This window comes from Indicator indicator, chromosome 6 (assembly GCF_027791375.1).
Source record: "Indicator indicator isolate 239-I01 chromosome 6, UM_Iind_1.1, whole genome shotgun sequence".
NCBI lineage: Eukaryota > Metazoa > Chordata > Aves > Piciformes > Indicatoridae > Indicator > Indicator indicator.
Genome location: NC_072015.1, coordinates 19,227,068 through 19,252,600, shown reverse-complemented (window position 1 = coordinate 19,252,600; position 25,533 = coordinate 19,227,068). Strand labels below are relative to the sequence as shown.

The window sequence follows — 25,533 nt, the reverse complement described above, 5'->3', positions numbered from 1 at the left end:
ATGAGAAGAAGGCTGATGTACTCAACAAAAACTTTTTTGCCTCAGTCTTCGCTGGCAACCTCTCTTCCCATGCCTCCCAAGCCAAGATACTAGGGGAAGCAGAAAGTCTCTCTCACTCTAACAAAAGACCAAGTTCATTACCACCTGAGGAAGCTGAACATGCATAATTCTATGGGTCCTGACAAGATCTTAGAATCATAGAATTTTTCAGGTTGGAAGAAATGGAAGAGTCAACCAAGATCACCAAGTCCAACGATCAACTTAAGACCATCATGGCCATCAAACCATGTCCCAGAGTGCCATGTTCATATGTTTCTTAAACTCCTCCAGGGACAGTGACTCCACCTCCTTGGGCAACCTATTCCAATGTCTGACACTCTCTCATTAAAGAAATTTTCCTAATATACAATCTAACCCTCCCCTGGCACAGTTTCAGGCCACTTCCTCTCATTCTATCACCTGATATTAGGGAGAAGAGAGTGACTCCCATCTTACTACAACCTCCTTTCAGGTAGAGTTCAATGAGATCTCCCCTCAGCCTCCTCTTCTCCAGCCTAAACAATCTCAGTTCCTCATAAGACTTGTCTAGACCCTTCACCAGCTTTGTTGCCCTACTCTGGATAAACTCCAGCAACTCAATGTCTTTCTTGTAGTGAGGGGCCCAAACATGAACACAGTATTCAAAATGTGGCCTCACCATTGCCATGTACACAAGTACAATCACTTCCCTACTCCTGCTGGTCACACCAATCCTGACACAGGCCATGATATTGGTGGCCTGCTTAGCCACCTGAGCACAGAGGAATTTTAGACTAGACATAAGGAAGAAATGTTTTACAGTGAGGGTGGTGAAACACTAGAACAGCTTTCCAAGAGAGGTGGTAGATGCCCCATCCCAGGAAACATTCAGGGTCAGATTGGAGATGACTCTGAGCTCACTGCAGTGAGGTTGTGGGATAACTGCCCAGCTTGCCATTGACAGGAACACAGGCTAATTTAAATGTGCTCTAGGAGAGAGGTCAAGGTGCTTCCAACCAAGAGACATTTATGCTGTTACTGAGGGTAGAGAACACTGAGGTGGCATGTGGAACAGCTGAAGGAAAGAGCCTTCTGAATGCAAGACAGTCCTGTTTCAGGTAAAACTAATGAAGCAAGGCTAAAGAAACAGAAGCAAGTAGCTTTGACACAAATCTTGAAGACTACAGTGCCTAATTATCTGCAAAATTGAAGTGCACACCACTAAACATGGTCATAAGCCCAACAAAGTACATGCTAAAATATATAAGACTATGTTACTTAAGTATCCACCCAAATCATGCTAGATGTCACTTAGAAGGCAGGGGCAGACTTGATTGGGATATTAAAAACAAACAAATAAAAAAAAAAAACACATGAAGGGAATACCTCTCTGGGGTGAAAAGACTGCAGATGTCATATGTCCCTCACTATGTTGATAGTCTTCCACTGGACTATATTCTGTGTCTCGACAACATTAGCACTAAAATTGATTTGAAGGTACACAGATGGAAAGAGAGAACAAAATAACCCACAACCATGTCTACTTTAGTGTTGGAAAAAAACAAGATCTACTTGCTGTCTGCCTAGGCTTAAAAAAATAATTATTTTAATGTTTCTCCATCAACTTTGATACACCGTTCCCTCAATATACGTATTTTTAACTGCCTAAATCCTGTGCTAACTAACCTTAATGTAGTTAGTCAGATCACATCACCATTCAGCTTTGTCAAGTAGATTTCACCTGATTAAGTTTCCTACACTGGATCACAATGTAGTCTCACAAATGCTGGTGACAGTCTAATGGAAACAACAAAATGCAGCCTGCCTGCTGCTGACAGCAGCTGAACTTTTACATGCAGTATATTCAAATATTGAGAGGTATCACGGTATGGATCTAGCACAAACCACAGTCACATATTTTATTGTACTATCTCTACACACTGGAAAGCAGAAGTTCTGATCAGTTTTTAAATTAATACTGTTATATTAGGTCCTAAAACTAAGGACACTTTTGTTCAACTTAACTACAAAATGCTGAGAAACATTTTTTGATGAAAATACTCAAGTAATCTCAGAAACAAAGTTTGACAACTATCTCACCAAGTATTTAATGGTAATATCAGTTCTAAAGCATCCTATGAGCTTCACTATCAATTCATTGGAGTACCTGGTTACCATCAAGAATAGCATCTTCTACTTCTGCTTTATCCAGATTCACACAAGAGGCAACAGTATCCAGCAAGTAATCATGTCTGCCATCCAGCCAAGCACGTTTAGCTTCTCTCTCTTCCTTGAGCTTTTGCTGTTATAAAATATGAAAGTGGAAAATGAAGAATTCACAATTTATTTTGAAGACAAAAATAAAGAAAACTCTAACATTTATTTTAAAAAGTAAAAGCTATCACATTCTTTCATACTTCTGGTTTATGTTTTTAAGGCACTCAAACTAAATTTTTAGAAGCACCCTCTGTTATGATTTTACAGTGGTTTCCTGTGGTCTATTTTTAAATTTCTATCATCCATCATTTGTATTATATTATTTGTTGAAAGGTCCTGTTGGGGAAAAAAAAAAAAAACCCACACCAGAAAACCCACACCAATACCAGTGCATTTTATACACAAGGCTCCATCATTCTGCAAGTTATCTTCAACATCCTACATCCTTAGTCCCAGCTTTTCAGTCTAGTTGCATATGGCCATCAATACAGAATTGTGAACTGTTCTTTAATCGTAGAGAAGATATTGTAAGTGTTCTCTAATAAAGACAAATGCAGCTTGAGGAATCTAGGGCTTCATGCATTATCACTTTACTATAATGAGAAGTAAAATGAACCACAAGCCTCAAGGTACACAAGTGTTTACAAATGTGCTTAACTATAGCTATTATACCATTCTTCAAGCAATATGCCTACTCTTCTAATTAAATTGAATTCCCATATGTAATATACCTCATTACACCACAGACAAAACAGCCTTCTGGAACAGTTACTGGTATCATTGTGCTTGCAGATTACAATATTTAATATAATCTCATTTCAAAAGAAATTCAGAATTACGTTTCATTGATGGGAAATTCAATCTTTATTTCCTGGGCGATTATAGAGTTGCCTGATTTTTCATAAAGTCTGCACAAGTGCTTTATTCACAAGCTTCTGCACAGCCAATAGGACTTGCATAATATAATTTACACTCTTACATAAATATATTTCCTACTTTCAGAAGGAATTTTCAAATATTTGGTAAGATCATAATCACTACCATGCTTTCACAAACACTGAATGCATTGGACATGCTTTTCCATGTAAAAGGCAAACATATAAATCCTGTTCTTTACACGGATATGCCTGAGGAATGCAGTAGCAGATTAATCTGTATGTGTACTTTATGCTATTTTATCTCTGTCCTTTCCTAATAGGGTCTCCACTTGCCCAAAAGTGAAATGTCATCACAGGACTGGCTTTCCCTACATATACTCAAATCAGGGTAGAAAATTTCCCTCCTAGTTAGATATACAAAAAGTAACCATTTGGGGCTGAATCAGCTTTACACTAAATGATAACAAGAGAATCCTAAAAAAATGTTGTTTCAGTGATTTAAGCATCTTCAAATTCTTTAACAGAGAAAAACACAACCAGTACTCTGTCAGTTAGGTTCTATTTAATTCAGGGAAGAAAAAGCTCTTTTTGTTTTAAACTACTGAGAGACTGCTTTTGTATTCTGCTGTTTTGATGACAGAACTCCAGATATATTGCTACATCAGGTATCCACCTTACATTTGTCACCAGTTCCCAACTCCACCTATGTGGATGGCCCTTGATATGTCCATGGCCTCCATTCTTTTACAGGCTGATGTTTATATAAACTTGCAATCATGAGCACCTTGTTCTCAATGTGGGCAGTCATGCCCTGATGCTTGTTCCTTTAATTGTAGTCTCTCAAGTTCTACAATACAGTAGCTATTGCATATAGTTGTTCACATTGTACTTCTATGCAACATTTTATGTTTAAGCCTAGTAAAAAGAACATTTGTTAATATGTCACAAAAGCTTTAAAGTTTATTTAACTAATTGTGTCACTTCCAGAAGGGATTTGCATTGTTTGCTGGATATCTCTCTAATGCAAATTGCATGCACGCTTTCCTGACAGTTGCCACAATGCAATTCAAGAACACACACTGCCTGTCATGCGTCCATATTTTGATGCTCTGACACTTGTAAGCATTCCCATATCACAAACATTCACTTCTCAGTTGTGGTAGCCATCTGAAAATTTCTGTCTCACCCTGAAGCTAGACTGGAAACCAGTTAAAATATGCTTCCAATGGTATACTACTTTACATTTTTAAGTTATTGTTTACTTAGAATTAGGAATCTCAGAGAATGAATGGCAAGAAAATGCTGAGCTTCTTACCTGTCATTCTTCAAACACACCCATCTCTAGAGGCCAAACAAATGAACAAAAGGCTCTTGGAGAAGAAAGTAGATTTCTACTTCAGATTTAGTCTCTTCCTGATTTTTCAACAGAGCTGTATTTCAGGCCCCTAATAATTTTGTATCAAGTCTTAAGTAAAATAATTAACTAAGCTATTCCAAAATTCAGTCTTTGGACTTCAAAATGCTAACCCTAACTAGCCCCTCATCTTGCTTCAAATCAGTGATGTGGTCATGGCCTAGGAGTTTTTGTACATTTTACATCCTTAAGGATGCACTACAGAAGCACACATCCCTAAATAGCATCCACATGAAAAAGAGAAAAAAAAAATTACACAACTCACAACAGCATTTAACGGAACACTGAAAGAGTAAGATCTGAAGATAGAGGGACTGCTAAAACACATGAGCTATGACTTGTAACTAAGAGAGGAATTGCTGAAACATGCAGTAACACACACAAACCCTGAAAATTATCAGCTGCCATTCTGGTCAAGGTCATGAAACATAACATCACCTGATGTAGGAGGATCCAGATGGAACAGTATTTGCAAGAGAGAAATGTTTTCTCATGTAGGTATCAGGAAGGATTGTCCAAGTTTTTATATTTTACAACTTTGGTTCTTCATTTAAAGAACAGCAGCACAACCACATTTACTTTTTGGGTTTCTTTCCAGTTATGAAAGTAATAAAGACCCACAACAGATGCAAGTTCTGAGCTAAACTAATTAACCAAAAAGTCCTTTGTCATGATTAGTCTTTTTATTACAAGTAACTGTTACATAAAAGCTTAACATTCCTAACACCAGAAATGTCGCACAACTTATTTCAGCAGATACCTTCTCATGAAAGAGAAAAAAGCAATATTGTAACAATCTATTTTAATATCCCTAAACCAATACTATTAACAACTTCTCCATTAAAAAGTACAGTTGCTTATGTGCTTGTAAACACTCTAAATAGCATGAATGTTATTCAGTATGCAATTCATAACTGTACAAATTAAAATTTGTCCCTGAACACAGTTTACCCAGCAAATTACACATTTGGTTGTCAGAATACTGTACATTATTTAATTTACACATACTCAGCTTAAAGCCTTACAGATGTTCAATACACTTGAAATGTACTAAGAAGTTCAATAAGAGCCAAAAAGTATGATATCATTAATTCACTGTTTTATTCAAAACTTTATTTAACCAACAGGGCATTTTACTGTTTCTCCTTTAATTTGCTCAGATGTTTTATACTGCATAAACATTGCTCATGGATTTCCCTGAAAAAAATTGAAACTACAAACCATTTCACATTTTCCAAGAACCCTGAGATTTCAACAGACACCTTTTTATTTGCTCCTCTCCAAAAAGAAAAACACATACCCTAGAGAATTAGGGCAGTCCCTTTAGCTGACTCTTAAATCTCAAGTATCAGCCAGAACTTTCCCATATATGTTACAAAGTTGTATTAACTCATGAACAGTTTCTTCAAATCTCCAGCTTTTTTAATTAGTCTAAGGATCTTTATGATTTCTATGTTATATTGTTTCTCAATGCTACACAGTGTCTTCAAAACTCTATTCCCATTTTACAAGTTGTGTCGGTGTGAGCTGAAATTCCCCCCCCACTGACAATAACCAGGCTAGCCCAGTCTGGAAGCAAATGAAGGCTGTATTTACAAGCAGAGTCTAAAATCTACAATGAAATGCAATGAATATATACAAATATACAAAATTCACAACATTTACAAATATATACAATCAACAGAAAAGCACAACCCATCTCCCTTTGCTTCCCCCCAAGGGGACCCTCCCAAAGGGGCCTCTCTCTCTCCCAGGAGCTTCCCCCCAGACCCCCTGGACAGAGAAGCAGAGTTTAGTTAGAGCAGAAAGTTGTTAACTTAGCTGCCAAGGTCAGTACGTGTTATCTTCAGCCAGAAGAGAAGAAGAAACAGCAACCAGACAGCCCAGCAACTGCCCCCACTGCCGAACGCAGAATGTGCAGAGTGCCTACTTTGTTTTGGGTAATAGTTCTTAAACATTTCTATCTATCCAATGGAAGTGTTTAGAACAATCGTTATTTTGCTTTCTTACACCCAATAGTGACTTATTTACAATCTTTCACTTTTCTGTTTTGAACTTTGCAAGGAAAAAAATTAAAAAGACAGTTTCAAACCATCACACAAGTATAGGAAGAGTGCAATTACACTGAAACTTTCTTTAGTGGTAGATCTCCCCATTTTTTTTTTCCTGCCAGATCAAGCTCTCTATTGTACTGGCATAACATTTGTGAAATTATACCACTACCAGATCACTGCCACAATATTGACAAGAGGCAAGTACCAGTGGTCAAATGCATAAATCACGCAGTGCAAATTTACCTTTCAACACAAATTGATTGATACCCTATCAATTAACTTACAAGACCAGTTACACAAAAAAACCTACCTTTCATGACAAGTACCTATCCCAAATACAATGTTTGGCTTTAAAAGGCAAATTTTATGCATTTTAATGTTTTCTGAAAAGAAAATAATCTATTTACACCATTTAAGAACACATTTTTCTACACCCTCCCCATCACTTCACACCTTTATTGAAACTATATAGTTCTTACTATCAAGTTCAGTTTTCCTTACCTTTATAACTCTGCCAATGCTCCGTTTCCAAAGTTGCTTTCTTCCAGCTCTAAACATTCTACTATTTGATATAAACATCAAGTACTGTTGTTCATTAACAAGCCTTAAACCATGGAGCAAAGTTTTTGAGTCTTCCCCCAACCTTTTAATCTTATTTAGTTTCTTATCTGTAAGAGCACTAAAAAAACTGTTAAAAATACAGTAGGGACCTAAAAAGCTAGCAACTATTAACTTCAGCTTTGTATTTAAAATTCAGTTCTAATGTGCATTTAAATTACTTAAGAACTACTTTAGACTACTTTAGAAACTAAAGATCTCTAACCACCAGAATTTGCTGCCTGTATATTAGGAGCTGAAAATTACTGCTACCAACCACAGTGTTGTTAAGGTGATAGTGTTTATATACAAACACCTCTCAGTACAATTCATCATGCTCGAGGGCAGCAACCACTTGCAAAAGGCAACTTAATAACTGCTTATCTGATTTGTGTTTAGCCTACTTAAATAATCCTCATGCCAACAGACATATTTGCTTCCTTGTCACAGATGACTGTTTAAATACACAGCAACAAGTCACCCTGTTGCAGAAGGAGATTGGATTTGTCAAGCAGGACCTAACCTCCACGAACCCACACTGACTGAGACTGAAAGCAATCAGGCTGGCCATGAAGTATTTCACACTGGTGCATCTAAGCTGGCTGTTCACAATCATCTTAGTCCTTCCTGTAATATAAAATGGCTTCCAGAAGTCCCTTACCAGGGATAGTAATATAACTTACTATAAAGATCCATTCCCTGGGTCTTTCCTTTTCTCCTTTTCGAAGATGGGCATGTAATTTATATTTTTCCACTCACCAGAGATTATTACACATCATCATGGCTTTCAAACATGAGAGGCATCAAAATTATAGTTTTTCTCCCCAGCATCATCAAGTGCCTCTTATCTCCTCCCATGAGCTTCCATACATTCAGTTGGCTTAAGTGCTCCCTTAACACTACCTAACTCTTTGGCTCTCATGAGTAATCCTATATTTCCATACATTCTGCAAGAAGTTTTGAAGACCTAGAAATACTGAGGGCAAACCCAGCTCAAAAACTATGGCAAGAAAAAAAAGGCACTGAGTATGTGAGCATTTCACAGGTTTTGTTGCTTAACTTGCTGTCTCATTAAGCAATAGACCTAAACTTTCTTTTGCTGCCAGTGTACTTTGAAAATCCATTTTAATTTCTCTTCACAAGTCAGAATGAAGAAAACTAAAGCTCATCTAGAGCTCAGTTTCTGCATACTTGGGCATTGTCTCTATATTCTTCCAGGGTGGCTGTCCCCAATTCCATTTGCTATGGAAGTCTGCATCTTTGAGCTCTGTGTTCATCCATGCTGGCCTTCTGCATGGCCTGCTCTTTTTTCTGCACATTGAATGACCCATCCTTGCATTCCAAGGGTGTTGTTCTTGCAGTTCAGTCACGTTTCCCTCTTAAGAAGTCCTTCATGGAATCCTGATGACTGCTGGTCCAGTACAGGGATTAGCACCATGGATCCTCACAGAGCATGCAGAGCCAAGCAGATCCTTGAAGAAACAAAAAAACTCATGTTCTGAGGTGTAAGACTGTGACACTACTGGTTGTCTTTCTCACCTCTTCCAGGATTTTGAGCTGCACAGACTCATGATTGCTGCAGTCAAAGCTTCCCTTGACCTCCCAACTTTCAACTAGTTCATTCTTGGTTTGCCCAGCAAAGCATCTTAGTCAGTTCCTTTGCCACCTGCAAAAAGTAATACTCTTCAAACTCCAGAGGTCTTAGTCATTTAACAAAGAAAGGCAACGAGGCTCGTGAAAGGCCTGGAGCACACGAACTATGAGGAGCATCTGAGAATTGTCCAGTCTAGAGAAGAGGAGGCTCAGGGGAGACCTTATTGCTCTCTACAACCTGAAGGCAAGTTGGAGTGAGGAGGGGCCCAGCCTCTTCACCTTTATAACAAGAGACAGGACTAGAGGAAATGGTTACAAGATGCACCAGGTGAGATTTAGGCTGGATATTAGGAAATACTTCTTCACTGAAAGGGTTATCAAACATTGGAATGGTTTGCCCATTGGTGGAGTCACCATCCCTGGGGGACATGGTTTAGTGTCAGCCCTTGAGTGTTGGGTCAAGGGTTGGACTGGATGATCTCTGAGGTCTCTTCCAACCAGATATATTCTGTAATTCTGTGAATGCAACATTTTTAAATTAAAGGGCTAGCAAAACTAAAATGACTGGTGGTCGTGACAAGGAATAAACTAGCCCATGGAGCGGACCTTGTATGTGTTAATATATGCATGTGTTTGGAAGTGAGTACAGGTCTCTCATAAGGGCTATAAAGATGTAGTGAAGCTATGCAGGGAGAAAATTAGGAGAGATAAAGCACAGCTAGAGGTCAACCTAGCTACGGCTGTTAAGGATAATAAAAAATGTTTCTATAAATTCATTAACAACAAAATGAGGACTAGGGGAAATTCTCCATCCTTTATTGGATGCAGAGGGGAACATAGTGACTAAGGATGACGAGAAGGCCTACTTTTCCTCAACCTTTAGCACTGGAACCAGCAGTTCCCTGGACACCCAGCCTCATGAACTAGGAGTCAGGAAGGGGAATCAGCATGAGGTCATCACAATAAATGAGGAAGTGGTCAGTGATCTGCTATGCCACTTAGACACACACAAGTCTATGGGGCCAGATGGGCTACACCCAAGGGTGCTGATGGAGTTGGCAGATGTGCTCATCAAGCCACTTTCCATTATTTACCTGAAGTCCTAGCTAACTGGGGAAGTCCCAATGGACTGGAGGGTAGCAAACATAACACTCATCTACAAGAAAGGAAGAAAGGAGGGTCTGGGAAACTATAGACCTGTCAGTCTGATCTCAGTACCAGGGAAAGTCATGGAGCAGGTCATTTCAAGTGCCATTACACATCATATAGAAAACAACCAGGGCATCAGGCCCAGTCAGGCTGAGTTTATGAAGGGCAGGTCCTGCCTGACCAACCTGACCTCCTTCTCCTCAACAAGATGACCCAACTATTGGATAAGGGAAACGCTGTGGATATTGTCTACCTAAACTTCTGAAAAGATTTTGACACTTTTTCCCCACAGAATTCTCATGGATAAACTGGCTGCTCATGGCTTGGATGAGCACACACTCTGCTGGATAAAGCACTGGCTGGGCAAACAGGCCCAAAGAGTGGTGGTCAATGGAGTTAAATCCAGCTGGCAACCAGTCACAAGTGGTTTTCCTCAGGGATTAGTGTTGGGAACACTTCTATTTAACATCTTTATTCATGATTTGATGAAGATATAGAATGTGTCACCAGTAAGTTTGCAGATGACACCAAGTTAGTTGTGTTGACCTGCATGAGGGTAGGGAGGCTCTGTAGAGGGACTTGGATAGGTTGGATCGATGAGCCAATGTTAACGGGATGAGCTTCAAAAAGGCCAAATGCCAGGTCCTGCACTTGGGTCACAGCAGCCCCAAGCAATGCTACAGGCTTGGGGAAGTGTGGCTGGAAAGCTGTCTGACAGAAAGGGACCTGGGGGTTCTAATTGACAAGCAGCTGAATATGAGCAAACAGTGTGCCCAGGTGGCCAAGAAAGCCAATGGCATCCTGGCTCAGATTAGAAATGCTGTGTCCAGCAGGAGTAGGGCTAGAGTAGAGCAGATTGTCTCCTTGTACTCAGCATTGGTGAGGCCACACCTCGAGTACTGTGTTCAGTTTTGGCCACCTCAATACAAGAGAGAAGTCGAGGTGCTGAAGTGAGTGCAGAGGAGGGCAACAAATTTGGTGAAGGGTCTGGAGAAAAATCTTATGAAGAGCGACTGTTACAGTTTGAAGGGGGAACTTTAGTTCCTGACTGCAAAGACTGAAAGTAAAAAAAAAAAAAAAAAAACTACTATTGCATACAAAAGAAAAAATAATAAGATCTATATAATTCATTAGGTTGTTAATGGGGATATAGAGCAGTAGCATAAACAGTTCTCTCTTTTCTTCTGTCACTTCTGCTTGCAACTTTTCTCTCTCTCTCTCTTCCGTGGCCTTGCCAGGGTATCTCTGCTTTGACTGCTGTGTGAGGTAATGGGAAGGAGGAAGAGAGTGGGGGAGGAGTTGAATGGTCCCCCTGAATCCATCCAGGGGAGGTCTGAGGATTTTCTGTGTTGTTTATAAATTGTGTGTGTGTATATATATATATATATAGAGAGAGAGAGTACATACATTGTATATTTTGTACATATTCATTGCATTTCATTTTTCTAGATCTTAGTTTGCTTGTAAATATAGCTTCATTTGCTTCCATTCCAAACTGATCTAGTCTGGTGATTTAATTGGGGGGTAATTTCAACCCACCACAGAGACTGAAGGAGCTGGGGCTGTTTAGTTTGAAAAAGAGGAGACTGAGGGGAGACCTCAGCACTCTGTACAACTACCTGAATGGACATCGTGGAGAGGCTGGTGCTGGTCTCTTCTCACAGGTAATTAGTGATAGAACAAGAGGGAACAGCTTCAAGCTGCAACTGGGTAGGTTTAGACTGGACATCATGAAAAATTTTTTCATGGAAAGAGTGGTCAGTCGTTGGAATAGGCTGCCCAGGGAGGTGGTTGAGTCACCAACCCTGGATGTGTTTAAAGGTGGTTTGGATGTGGTGCCTGGGGATATAGTTTAGGGGTGAACCTTGTAGAGTAGGGTTATCAGTTGGACTTGGTGGTCCCGAGGGTCTTTTCCAATCTGAACATTTCTGTGATTCTGTGAATATCAAATAATCACTAATCATTATCTTACACAAAATCTCTTGACAAATGCAATGTAACCACAGTCAGCTCTCAGAACATTTTAAGTAGCCTACATTTACAGTTTTTGTTGCAGCCACTGTTCTGAGGGCAGCCACTGGACACATGCAGAGTGCATGATTCCTTAGCTGACCAATTGTACGCTGCATAGAGCAAAACAATAACATTCCATGTGTGCAAAAAACAACATCCTCAAGTTGGCACCCTTTGATTGGAACATGCTGCAGAAGCCAGCTCCTTGACATGCTGGCACCTCTTACTGGGAAAAGATGTTAGCTTCTATATGTGGTTGGATTTTATTGGTTAAGTGACTGGTAATAAAAAGTCCAAGAAACAGCCACTCCAATCTGTAAGGTGGCTTGGGGAGTTTAGTGCTGCTAGGGACTTCTGCTTTTGCTTGTTAGCTACTTCTTCTGGTCAGGGCTTTGATTTCGGGATGCTGCTAGGGATATGCTCAGGATTTCTGCTTCTGTTAGCTGCTTCATCTGTTAACCTTCTATGTTCAAGTTTGTATCCATTGTTCCTTGTCTTATTACTGCACACCACCAGCCTGCCACAACAACACTATCTTGTACATAGGTACAAAACATAAGAACAACAGTATGGGAATCCCAAGAGAAAAACATGTTGCTGTAGAAGCTACAACTCAACATTCCACATCATGAAGATTTATTTCTTCAAGAACCTGAAGTTTCTAATGTTTTTCATTATAAATAATAATATATTATTTTTCATCACGATACTTCAACAGCATCTTCAGCTCTTCTGTAAGTCCTGACACCTCTGACATCTTCACAGAGGGAACCCTCTGCTTACTCAGCCAAGCAGGAAAGACAGGTCCAAGTGACAACTGATTTGGGTATAAATGGAATAAAAACTTGAGAGCAAATCTGTATTCGGTATTTGGAGAAAATGATGAGGGTTTTCTTTTTTGCCTTGAAAGTGTTCCCTAGATGTCTTCTGTAACTCGGCCTCCCTTCTTTACCCTAGTTATGCCAAGTGCTATTCTCTGCATTTCAGCTTTTTGTTCAGTTTTAATCCATTACTCGTAATACTCTTCAATCCCCTGGGTATCCCAGAAACACAACAGCATGTGGGTCATGCTGGCTTTCCCCTGAACTCTAGGAGTTACTGCATCTGATTATGTTGTACACTTTAATGGGACCAACTGCAGCCTTTAGGCACCATCAGTTAAACTGCACAGAGCCAGAAGGCATCCAGCACTGTCCCCTGCCCTGCTATTCAGCCCATGGTCCTTCACCAAAATCCTTCAGGTGCTTTGAACATCTACTCCGAAACCTATGATGAAAAACAAAACTTTTTGCCAAAACCCAAGTGTTTCCCTTTACATAAATTTGATGTTACAGTAAGCATAGATTTCTAGTTTCAATATTATATAACCAAATGCCAAAACCATTCATATCTCCCCACCGTGTCAGAGAGGAATTTACTCCTTAGCAATAAATTAGACCTTTCTGGAAAGGGCACCACTGCTACTGCCTGCATACGTACACATAGTAGAAAGATGGAATTGTTGCTGAGCAACCTGACCTGTGCAGTCACTGTTTCCTTGGTTTGCTGTCTCTTCTCTGCATATTTAGGGTTAAGGAGGTTGGACAAGATGCCCTGTAGCTGCCAGCTTTGTTTAAACCTCTTTCAACTCCTATAGTTCATTATTGTTATGTGTTGTGAAGTGTTATCATTCTTGATGTTTGGAATACAACACATTGTCTAATCTAGATTAGGTGACAGAGGTCTTCTCTATCTATAAATGTTCTCAATATTACTTGTAATGATGACATACTCCTTAAATACCAGTCACAGTTCTTTGGAAGTGTGTACTGTGTCTCCTAAGCATTTTCAAATATATTATTTGGTTACTGAAAAGTGAAAGCAGTAGGGACATGACATTTTTTAACCAGCTATAGCCTGACTAAGAAAAATCCTTCTTTCCCATCTAAACATTTGACACCACATTCAATAAATGCAATTCATATTAATATATTGCTCAACTGTTACTATATTCGAAAACAAGACAGCACACTTGACTTTGTGTCTTCTTCTGATTAGAAGTATCTGAGAGAAAAATAAAGAAATCTACCTATAGTTCCCATGCTGCTGCATTGATTCCTCTTTCTATTGCTGCATATTCTTTTAACTTCTTGTAGTATCCTACTGGTCGTGAAAACAAAAAGTAGCTTTTCCTGTCTTCCAGCAGGTTAGCTACCATTAGTCATTGCTAAGATTACTTCAGTCACCTTATACTACAGTAACAGCTGTTTCATGCAATTTGCTGCATACTTTGACACTCAGGAACTGTATCCATGGTTTGCCACCAGATAGCAAGTGGATACTTTTCAGTCCGATCCAAGATATCCAACTGATGCTTAAAAAAATAATAAAAAAATACAAGCACAAAAGTCAGAAAATGTCCTTTTTGCTGTACATTAAAAAAGTGATTTCACTTTTTCCTTCCAGTTCACTCACCTCAAACCACCTCTCCTTGCAACTATGTATGCTTCCTCAGAAAGGCATACATTATAGTTTTCTGTCCCTGTTCATTTTGATGTATGTTGCTAAATTGCAAGATTTTTCTTAGCAATGATTTGCTGGTTTATAACTGCTGCAACATGTAGACCTGAATTTGGTGGCTTGCAACTAGGAATAGCTGAACCCATAGCCTCCTCTGTATTTCATTTGTTTCAGAACGTAGATACTAAGGAAACAATCCTTAAACTTTATATCAGGACAATACCAAAATCATGGCAAAGTGAATCAGGCAAAATTTTATCTCCTATTAGTGAGGAGATAATTCCTAGATAATAAGTTTATTGTACTTTCAATGAAGTTATTGTCAAACAGTTGTCACAATCTTAAATGTTTTCCCTTATTTTCACTAACAGATCAAACACTTTTCACTGCTTACACTATTCTACACCTGATCAATTCTTTGAGTCGTAATTTTGTTTTCTTGGGCAAGTGCAAATGCCGAAGAGACATTTGTTACATACTCCTTTTATTATACATAACTTTACAGAAATAGCAGCTCCAGTGGTTTTGGAATGTGTCCTGGAAACTACTGCAAAAGAGTGAGGTATATTTGTATTGCTTTACCCTTATGTAAATCTAATGGAATCCCACCACCTTAGGATCTATTAACTACAGGAACAGGTAATCCAGTCAACTTCCATTAATAGTAAAAGACCACACTGCAAATTTCCTTGCTTTTAGATACATTGATGACAAAGTCAAAACAAACGAAAAACAAATAGTTTACAAAAAATAGCTTCATTAAATGGTAACCCTTGAAAAAAAAATTGCATAATTTTGTGTTTCAACTAATAAAACTACTAATAAAATAATTATCAGAGTGGAGCTGAAAACAAGACTTTCAGTGCAAACCAGGAAACAGGATTTGTTAATGCATGCTGCATTATTTCTTTTCTTTTATGCCAGGTCTCAAGAGCATCCTGACACTGTTACTGAAAAACAAAAACCTGATGTGTTTTCATACCTGAAGTATTGTCGTAAGACAAGACATTAACATTTGAAAGAGCTTCTCCCTTAAAAATAAAGCAAGACTTATTATAAACAACAAAAGCTCGTGAATGTAATCACACATAAAAACACCTCGGAGGAGGTAACAGGCGAAACTACCCCTAGTTATCTTCTTTGACCAACTTTTATAGGCATCTCAGAAAAAAGAGATAAGCAGCAACAACTAAGCCGTACAAAATGCGTAGGTATAAGCGCTGAGCGCAGTCCCTGCGGAATGTCTTGTCCCACAAAAAACTTACAGAAAAAAAGTTACTAAAAAAGAGCTGTTCTAAAGCATCATTTTTTTTGCGCAGACTCCGAACGCTAGGAAGTTCATTCTACACACGCGACCGCCCCTAAACACTGCTTCCCCCACTGCTTTCCCTTAGATACCGGTACCGCCTCTCCCAGACTCCTCGGCCTACCGGGCAGGGCAGAGCCGGGCAGCCGGGAGTGCGGGGGGAAGCAGACGGAGGTGCAGCCTGGCACAGGATGCTCGACCGCGCTCCCTTTCTCACTTGACTTTTTTTGGTGCGTGTTGCCCGCAGCCGTCCGGGCTGGCCCCGCAGCCCTGCCCTCATCAACCCTCGCCGCACCTGCATGTCGTTGTCACTCTCCGACGGAGCCAGGGGCTGTCCCGGCTCGTCGCGGCGGTGCCCAGACCTCACGGGGGAATGTGCCCTGGGGCTTGGCCGATGCACCGGCCGGGTGGAAGCCGAGGCTACCGGGCCCTGCCGCTGCCCGGCCGCCGCCTCCATAGCCCGGCGTCGTTGCCATGGCGAGGAACTCCCGCCCCCGCCGTTGAGCCGTAGTTTTCTAATTTCCCTTTCCAGTCTGTGGTCAGTCCTGGCTTCTAGTGGAAAGGAGCTGCCGCTCCGGTCTGTGAAACTGGTGCAGTTGCGGCTAAGAGGAATTGGCATCGTCGGCTCCCTCCCTGCAGAGTGGAACGGACGCCAAGGGACTCTAGCCGCCCCGGAGCTGTACAGACGCGTGGGGGCATGCAGCCTTGCCTGCTCCCAGGGGCCCCGCCGAGCCCTGGCAATGCTTTCGGAGAGCCCCGGGCTGTTCCCGGCACAAGAACCCAGAGCCCCGCCTGGTTCCAAGGGTGCCGCGGCAGTCGGCAGGGCTGGCGTGAGGTACTGCTGAAATTGCCGCAGGCGGTGCGAGTCCCTGGGCTAACCCATTCGTAGGGCAGCCAGCTATCCCCGTTCTTCCTTGTGAATACCCCAGAAGGTTTCCAATTTTTTCCCCCTTTTTTCTTTTACGAAGAGATACGGGGGAAGTCACATCTTATTGTAGCGCTAAAAGCTTGTATCAGGCACAACTTTAGCATTCAAGACGTAGTGAAATAATCTGACTTTTGACATCTCATTTTCAGCAGCTCCTAGAAGCAGGTATTGAAGCAGCCCGCACATCTGACATTACTGGGGGACAGTGGGGGTGTGCAGCAGAGTTAAAACCTTCAGATGCTGCTCTTTTAAATGCATGACAAAAGCGCAATGAAATATAATACACCTGGATGCTACAGGTGTAGCAGCATAATACATCTTTCTCCTAATTAAATAGACGTTGGGGTTGCCCTCTTAAATGACCACAGAATCTCTTTGCTAACTGGTTTCCAGCACTTCTTGCTCCTAAGATGTTGCAGTGAAAATAAAGGTCTTTCTGGCAATCAGTTGAATATACTAATCATTTATGTAGAAATCAAATTCTAGAGGTTCCCAGGGAACCTGTTCCTGGGAGAATCTTCTTCTGCTTAGCTTCTGAGAGAAGGTAGAAGTCAGCATGATAACTATGCTATAGAAGATTGTTACAATGCATACACAAAAGTACTGAAAGCTATCTAAGATCATGAGGAGAGCCTAAGTATGTACCACCTGACACGGAGACATCAGCAATTTTTGTTCTCTCAAAATCTATGTCAACACATCCATGGGAACATGAAAGCTAAATGCCAGGAGTAAAGCACAGATAATTCAGGAGCAGAAAACCTCTAATTCTTTATAAACACGTGTAAGAAGCCCAGTGCCCAGGCTTGAGGTAGGTATTTCACCTTGGAATGTGTTTTTTTTCTTCTCCTTTTGATGTAATTTGAACTCTGAATTAGAGAGCCTCCTGCTAATCTTTCATGGAAATGTGTACAGGGGGCTGCAAAAGGCCTGCAGAAGCTCCATGTCTCAGCCCAACAATTCCCACACATTCCCTAACTGGATCTTTCCCTACTCTCAAAAATTTCTGGAAGACAGAAACTACTTGAGTGTCCTGGGAAGGGGAGAAGCAGGGGGAGGGGGATTGACCCAGTTCTCATTTACTCATTTCATTATTTTTTTACTAATTTCAATTATTACTTCAAAGTACACTTTTTCTTATCTACCCTTCAGTGACAAGGCAGGAAAAAATGACCTACATAATCACAGCTTTTAATCTGTTTGTGGCAGATTAACCCTGCTAGACAGCTAAGCCCCACACAGCCACTGCTCACTTCCCCCCAGTGAGGTGTGGCCTCAGCAGAGCTGACTACAAGGGGACAATCACCTCCCTGCACTCACAGGATCTCATATGTCATTTTCTGATACACTTTTGCATATTGATATTTATTCCCTTTTATACTTATTCATTTGACTTTTTCTTTCTTGAATACTTTTTTCAGTTTCCAGTATTTTCTTTCATGCTCTGCTTCTTTAATGGAAACTAGTTTGAGTTTCATTCCCACCCTCTGATCCGCATTTGGATCAGTTCTCCTAGCCTGATGCTGTGTGTGAATACAATTCTTTAATTCTCATATGAAATGTCCTGGAAGTTCAGGCTTCCTTAAGACCTCATATAGTATTTTCACCAAGTTTCTACAGAAATAATTTACAACTTCTCTTGAGCACAGTGTTTCAAATCATTGCTGAACTCTATCACAGTAATTTAAATGAGATCATGTCTATCTTGTTTCTTAAAAATATTATAGATGAAAAAGAAGTCACAGGACTTGTGTCAGAATCTTTCATAAAAATTAGCAGCATTCTAGAGGTATTAGTTCTTACTAGGTGAATATCTGCCTGTCTGTTACAGTTTGAGCTGGTACCAAGCTTAGACACTAATTGTAAACAGGAATTTTCCAGAGACTTTGTATAAAAGATAAATAATGTTAGGGATTGGACACAGAATGTTAACAATAGATAGGTTAATATCATCTCATTGGTGCGTTGAAAATTATATGTACCACAGATAATTCTTTCTCTTTTCTACCCTGTCACTTCTGCTTGCAACTTCTCTATTTCTCTCCATGGCCTTGCCAGTATAATCTTTGCGTGAGGTACTGGGGAGATGGGAGGGAGGGGCAGAGAGAGTGGGTCAGTTGCATACAGCCTTCCCTGGGGATGAAGGGAAGAGCTGACTTTGTATAAGGGCATCTTTCTGGGTTGTCAAATTGTGAGTATATCCAGTATATGTTTATTGCCTTTTACACTTTTATATTGAGTTCACGTTTTGTAAATATAGCTTCATTTTTGCTTCCAAACTTCTGAGCTAGTCTGGTGATTTATTCAGGGGGTAAATCTCCATTCAGGGAGTAAATCTCTGATCTGTTGGCAGGGGCAAATTTAACCCTACAACACTGTCAAGCAGCTAAGCTATAAAAGAAGGTAACAAGATTGATTTGACCTGAATTAATTGTTTTAAAATCCATGTGGTATGTTTTTTTTTCTGTTTGTGGCCTTTCACCTGCTGGAAATAGCATAATAACTTGTTCTAGGAATCTTCTTCCCATACATTTAAGTAAATATACTGTCTGATAATCTTTATGACCCTGAGACTCTGCCCACCATTAAGGAGTGCTCAAAAGACCTGGTCTTGTTTGGCAGATTGTTCTCAGCATTCAACGGCATATTTCATATCCTGTTGTCTTGAATAGCTCTAAACTATATAAATAGTTCACAGTATTTCTTTAATCTGATGCTTTCCTATTTTTTTTCAAACGTTTTTCCAGTGTTGTCACAAATAACATTTTATTAAGATCAAAGAAAAAGGCACTAAGCATTGTGGTGTTCCTTAGGCTTCCCACTATTTGTTTATCCTTTGCTCATCCTGCATGACTTGTTCTGATTTTATCCCTCCACAGTTTGCTTGTTATAAACACCTCTACATTTTCTGCACATCCTTATCAATATTCTCCATATCTTTATTTTTTAAGTTTCAGGAAAAACACAGCAAATGCAACTCACCTTATTAAAAATACTGAAGGTGCCATTGTAATACAGAATTATGTAATTGTTGAAGCTGAAAGGGATCTCTGGAGATCACTGGGTGCAACTGCTGCCAGAGAAGGTAGCCCAGGAACAGATCCAGTTGAGTTTTTTAATATCCCCATAGTTGGAGACTCCACAACAACTCTGAGCGATCTGTTCCACTGCTTGACCACCATCAAGGTAAACGTTTTTGTCTTTTGGAATCAGAGAGTCATTTCAGTTGGAAAAGACCTTTAAGATCATTGAGTCCAACCACTAACTCTACCAAGTCTGGTGCTAAACTACATCCCTTAGCACCACATCTACGCATCTTTTAACCACCTTCTTGCAGAGCCTATTCCAGTGTTTGAAAACTATGCTTTAGTGCAATTTCCTGTATTTCAATTTGTACCCATTGCCTCTTGTTCTGGGCACCAATGAAAAGATCTTGGCTCCTCTTTCTTTACTCCCTCCCTTCAGGGGCCTATTTGGATCCTTCTGAGCCTTCTCTTCTCCAGGCTGAGCAGTCCCAACTCTCTCAACCTGTCCCCTTGTAGGACAGATACTCCAGTCTGTCATCTTTATGGCCCTTAGTGAACTTGATCCACTATGTCCATGTCCCTCCTGTACTAAGGAGCCCTGAAATGGGCACAGTATTCCATGCATGGCCTTGCCAGGGTGGATAGAGAGGAAGAATTTCCTCCCTTAACTTGCTGGTGACACTCTTCCTGCTGCAGCCTGGGATGCAGCTGGCTTTCTCTGTTGAGTTGTTCTCCACGCAAAGTCAAGGTGCAGGACTTAATAAATCCTATTGTTGAATTTCAGGAGATTCCTCTTGGGCTGTACTTCTGAATGATGGCACTGCCACCTAGTATGTAACTCCTCCCAGTTTTCTATCATCTGCCCATTCACAGAGGATGTACTTTGTTGCATCATACAACTCTTTAACAAAGATGTTAAACAGCATTTGGCCAGTGTTGACCCTTGGGGTACACCTCTTGTGACAGGCCTCCACCCTAACTTTGTGCTGCTGACCACAACCCTCTAAGACTAGCAGTCCTCCTAGTTCTCAGTCCATCTTACTTTCCATTTATCTAGCCCATACTTTATCCATTTTTCTGTGATGAATTTATGGGAGACAGTCGTATAACTAAGGTCTATAGTAAATTCAAGATAAACAATATTCACTTCTCTCCCATCATCAACCAAGCCAGTCATGTCATTGTAGAAGGTTGTCAGGCTGATTAAGCACAACTACCCCTTCTGAAAACCATGTTAAAACAAGACAAAGGCACAAATACTTCAGACTTTTAGATCTGATAGTCATGCCATTAGGTAACCCTTTTTCATCGACGTAATAAGTACTTGCATTTGGTATATAGGAATCTCTCTATGTAGATGTGTATGTCCGTAAAGCCTCAGCCTCCAGCACACCTGACTCACTACAGTCCCTCAATTTGCTTGTGTCACTTTTTACTTCAGTTGCATCAGTCAATTACTTGGCACTATTCACTGCAGTCACAACAGTCAAGCCCTTCTTTTGCTTGATCAGCTACTTTCAACTCCTTTCAGCAGCCACTTCACAGATACTGACTCTCAGGTTAGTCAGCGCATGAACTTGCTGGGCAGTCACCTACTGCCACCATCATCTCCCTCATCTCCACTAATGACAAAGTGTATGACAGAACTGGTGTCTGAAGCAATTTCAGTTGGCTGGTCACAGATGGTGTTCCTCAGGGCTCAGTGTTGGGAACGCTTCTGTTTAACATCTTTATTGATGATCTTGATGAAGACACAGAGTGTGTTCAACCATGACACCAAGTTAGGTGGGAGTGTTGATCTTTGTGAGGGTAGGGAGGCTCTACAGAGGGACTTGGATAGATAGGGCTAGTGGGTCCACAGGGCCAGGGCGCCAGGGGGTCCCTGGGTGGGTGATGGCAGGGTCTGGCAGCCAGGCCCCATCCCACCACTCCAACCAGGAGCAGGGCAGCCAAGGGTCAGCAGGGCAACCCCAGCTCCAGCACTGGACATCTCCCTGGGGATGAATCAAGGCCAGATTTTTTCGGCTTAGAGAAATCACAGTGGAAGTCTCTTCCAAACCCTTATTCAGCCTCCCTCTAACCTCATGCCACACTGTTGAATCCACAGCATTGTTCAGCAAAGGGATCCATAGGTTTTCTGCCTGTTTTGTGAAGAATAATTTTCAGCTATTTGTTTTGAACTTGGCTCCCACTAGCTCCATCTATGGCTTCAATACTTTTATTTGGAAGAGATGGTGAACATTCAATCCGTACCCATTTTCTCCACACCAGCAGAATTCCTGGAATTCCTCCATCCAGCTCAATCATTCCCTTTATGGAAGCCATTCTAGCTCTTTGGTTACCCTGCTGTTCATCTGTTCACTTTTCTAGTTGTTATATATCTGTTTTGAGGTGGAAGAACCAACACTGCTGAGGACATTGAAGGTGTTGCAACCTACATATACAGTGGTTTAATTGCATTTTCTATTTTGTTGTTCCATTCCTGAAAAATTGGTATGTGTCATTTGCTTTGCTCTGAGCACTGAGTGGATGTTTTCATGTAATTATTATAACTGTCATGATAATGGTTTAGGATCCAAATATTTTTAAGGACTAATGTTGGACAGGGGATAAGTCTTGAGACGTGGTAAGACACAAATAAAACAATAATGGATATAGCCTCACTTGGTATCATCGCAATTCATTCACCTTCTCCTGGCAATACTACCAGCCGTAAAAAATTTTCACCCAGCATGGATAAAACCCATAACAACACCTATCATGAATTTGTACAGCACTGAAGATAAGTTCTGAGCAACATCAAATAAAAAAGTATCAAATCACAGTGGGGCAAAAGAAATACATGTTTGTAGACTATGAACCCAAAAGTTCCTAGTTTCATGAGTTAGCTGTGACATCCAAATCACTGTCAAGATTTTAAGAAAATGAAGACATTCAAAACTTAGTCTGTTTTACATTGAATCCAGCACAGTAAAAGTAAACAACCCACTTTGGTCACTTTTATCTGACCTAAATGATACTATTAACCCTCCCAAAAATTAGAGTAAGCTTGTATAATTCCAGTTTTTATATATCTGTATAAACCAACCGCTAGAGGGGGGAATAACCCTAAATACTTGAATTCATCTAATTAGCTACCAGAAATTTTACATCAATCTACATACTAACTATGACTATGACCATTACCATAATCCTCTTTTTTTTTAATAGTATGATACTAGTATTCATCTATATTTAATTGCATTTAATTTGTTGTTATTAGGTTGCACAGCAGGAGAAACAGGAGAGCTTTGCCAGAACAAAGCCTTTCCTTAGAAGGCTCTGTTTATTTATTTATTCAGTAATGACCAAGCAATTTTTAAATTTTAATTTCTCTCTAAAGGTGATTTGGTTTGGAGATTGTAAGGTTCAGTAATGTTCCTTTAAGTAATCTTAAATTTGTAGGAACTTCATCAGTCTTAGATTCACTAATTAAAACAGACTACAAAACTATTGTATGTTGCACTCATACAGTAGTACCTGTAAGCACTGAGACAATGTGAAAGTATGTTATAAATTCAAGCAGCCAGATTATTACACTTACAGCAAATGGCAGTTTATTAACCAAACACTATCTATTGTGATCCTGAAAAAAATCACAGTGATTTATTAAGGATGATGGTGACATTACCCACTCCTCCATCTCTGTGTGTGTCACTCAGATCAGAGTATCTCTCTAGCTGTTGCTAGCCAGCAGTAGTCAAGATAAGGAAGACTGATACTATGTCATATCACAAAGCAGTCAATGACTCTCCATAGGAAAGGAACATAGTAATTATCAGCATCCATTATGTTATTAAACTTTGTCAAACACAATACAGCTATGATCAAATCTTTATCCGAGGCAGTCATGGCCACACTTGATTATGCAAGGACTTAATATTGTATTATAACTTGTTAGGCAAATTTGTGAGGCTGACATGAGATAGTATGTTATTATAGTTCCAGAAAGGCAGTATGTCAAGCAAAAATAAGGAAGATGAGCCCTGGCTTAGACCTGTACATTCGCATACCAGCTCCAGGAGTTCCCTCCCCATTTCTCTTGCTCACCCATAAATCAGGGAGGGGAAATGGCAGGCCTGCAGAGACTGATTACCACCAGAGTAACAATTATAAGCAAAGTGAAGAAATGAAAGAAAATTTTGTGTCTTTACTCATCCCACATGAGTAGCCAGGAAGGACCACAAACTAAACCGTTGTTATTTTTTTTGTGACTTTTTGCCTGGGCAATGTAAACACCTGCATCTCTTCTGTGTTCTGCCTGGAGATAAAGCAGTAATTGACAGAGGGATGAATATTACTAAACACTACATATGTATAGATATAAATATATATTATAAAAATATATTCCCTTGGGCATGACTGTCAAGTAACAAAAATTAGTGTATATGTGTTTGTCAGAGGAAAAAAAAATAAATATTGAGGAAAATGACATATCAAGACAGGAGGTCTAAGTAGGTAAGCTTAGAGAAGTAAGAAAAATTGTAACTGTGATATTGATCAAAAGGGCAAGAAGAGGCAGCTGGAAATAGAAAGCATTATCGTCAACTTAAGAAATATACAAGTTTTTTGTGTGTGTGTGACAAAGAAAGCTTGGGCTAAGCCATAAAACATACTCTAAAGAAGAAAACTAACCTATTATTGGAGTTATAGATCTGATCTCATGCTCTCTGGTGCAGGTGCAGGCTATGCTGTGTAAATTTGACACGATAGGAGCGTCAAGGATTGATAACAATTTAGAAAAGTAGCAGTGCTGTAGGAATACACTCTCCTGTCTCTCATCACTGGTCATCTGCAAAAGAGAAATCAACAGCTGGAGGAAGGAGATGCGGTAGAACAATGGGAGCAGCAGAGGAGTGCCTGGGGTACTGGTGCAAAAGTGTCCATGCTGAGAAAGATGAGAGGAAGCCTTGAAATTAAACAGTATTGTTCATGAGGGGTGGAGATCCTTTTAGTAATGACGACTGGTAGCTAGAACGGCTAGTGTTACACAGTATGAGTCTTATATTATGGAATATAAGCTTGATTGCTCTCCAGCTGCTAAAGAAAACCTTTAATAAAATGAAATGTATCAAATTTTAACAGAGGAAAAATGTTTCAATGTCTACAACGTGTCATTTATTACAAAGAATCACAGAATCATACAGTGCTAGGAGTTGGAAGAGACATCTAGAGATTATCAAGTCCCCCCACCCCTGCAAACAGGACCACTGAGGGCAGGTCACACAAGAAAGTGTTCAGGTGGGTTTTGAAGATCTGTAGGGAAGGAAACTCCACAACCTCTCTGGGCAGTCAGTTACCAGTGCTCTGTTACCCTCACAGCAAAAAAGTTCTTTCTCATGCTGAGATGGAATTTTCTGTGACTGAGTTTATGTCCATTGCCCCTCTTCCTGTCACTGGGTATCTCTGAAGAGACTGGCTCCATCCTTCTGACAGCCACCCTTCAAATATTTTTTAGACATTGATTAAGGTCTCCTCTCAGCCTTCTCTTCTCCAGACTAAACAGCCCCCGGTCTTTCAGTCTTTCCTCAAAGGAGAGATGCTCAAGTCCCCTAATCATCCTCCTGGCCCTCTGTTGAACTCTCTCCAGTAGTTCCGTGTCCCTCCTGAACTGGGGAGCCCAGAACTGGACACGATATTCCAGATGAGATCTCAGCAGGGCTGAGTAGAGAGTGAGGAGAACCTCCCTCAACTTGATGGACATACCTAAGTATAATATTGGCTTTCTTGGCTACCAGGACATATTGCTGTCCCAAGGATAACTTTTTATCCCAGGACTCTGAGATCCTTCTCTGTGGAGCT

The 25,533-nt window shown here is 40.3% G+C and overlaps 1 protein-coding gene across 1 annotated transcript in view; it reads right to left on the bottom strand.

Annotated features, from left to right (window-relative positions):
• The window catches only part of DNAH5 (dynein axonemal heavy chain 5), a 134,924-nt gene extending 127,785 nt beyond the window's left edge, over nt 1-7,139 (bottom strand). Inside the window, 2 exon segments of the mRNA XM_054381977.1 lie at nt 2,186-2,320; nt 7,083-7,139. Of these exon segments, the coding sequence (XP_054237952.1) occupies nt 2,186-2,320; nt 7,083-7,139 (192 nt within the window).
• Between the last annotated feature and the right edge of the window lie 18,394 nt (nt 7,140-25,533).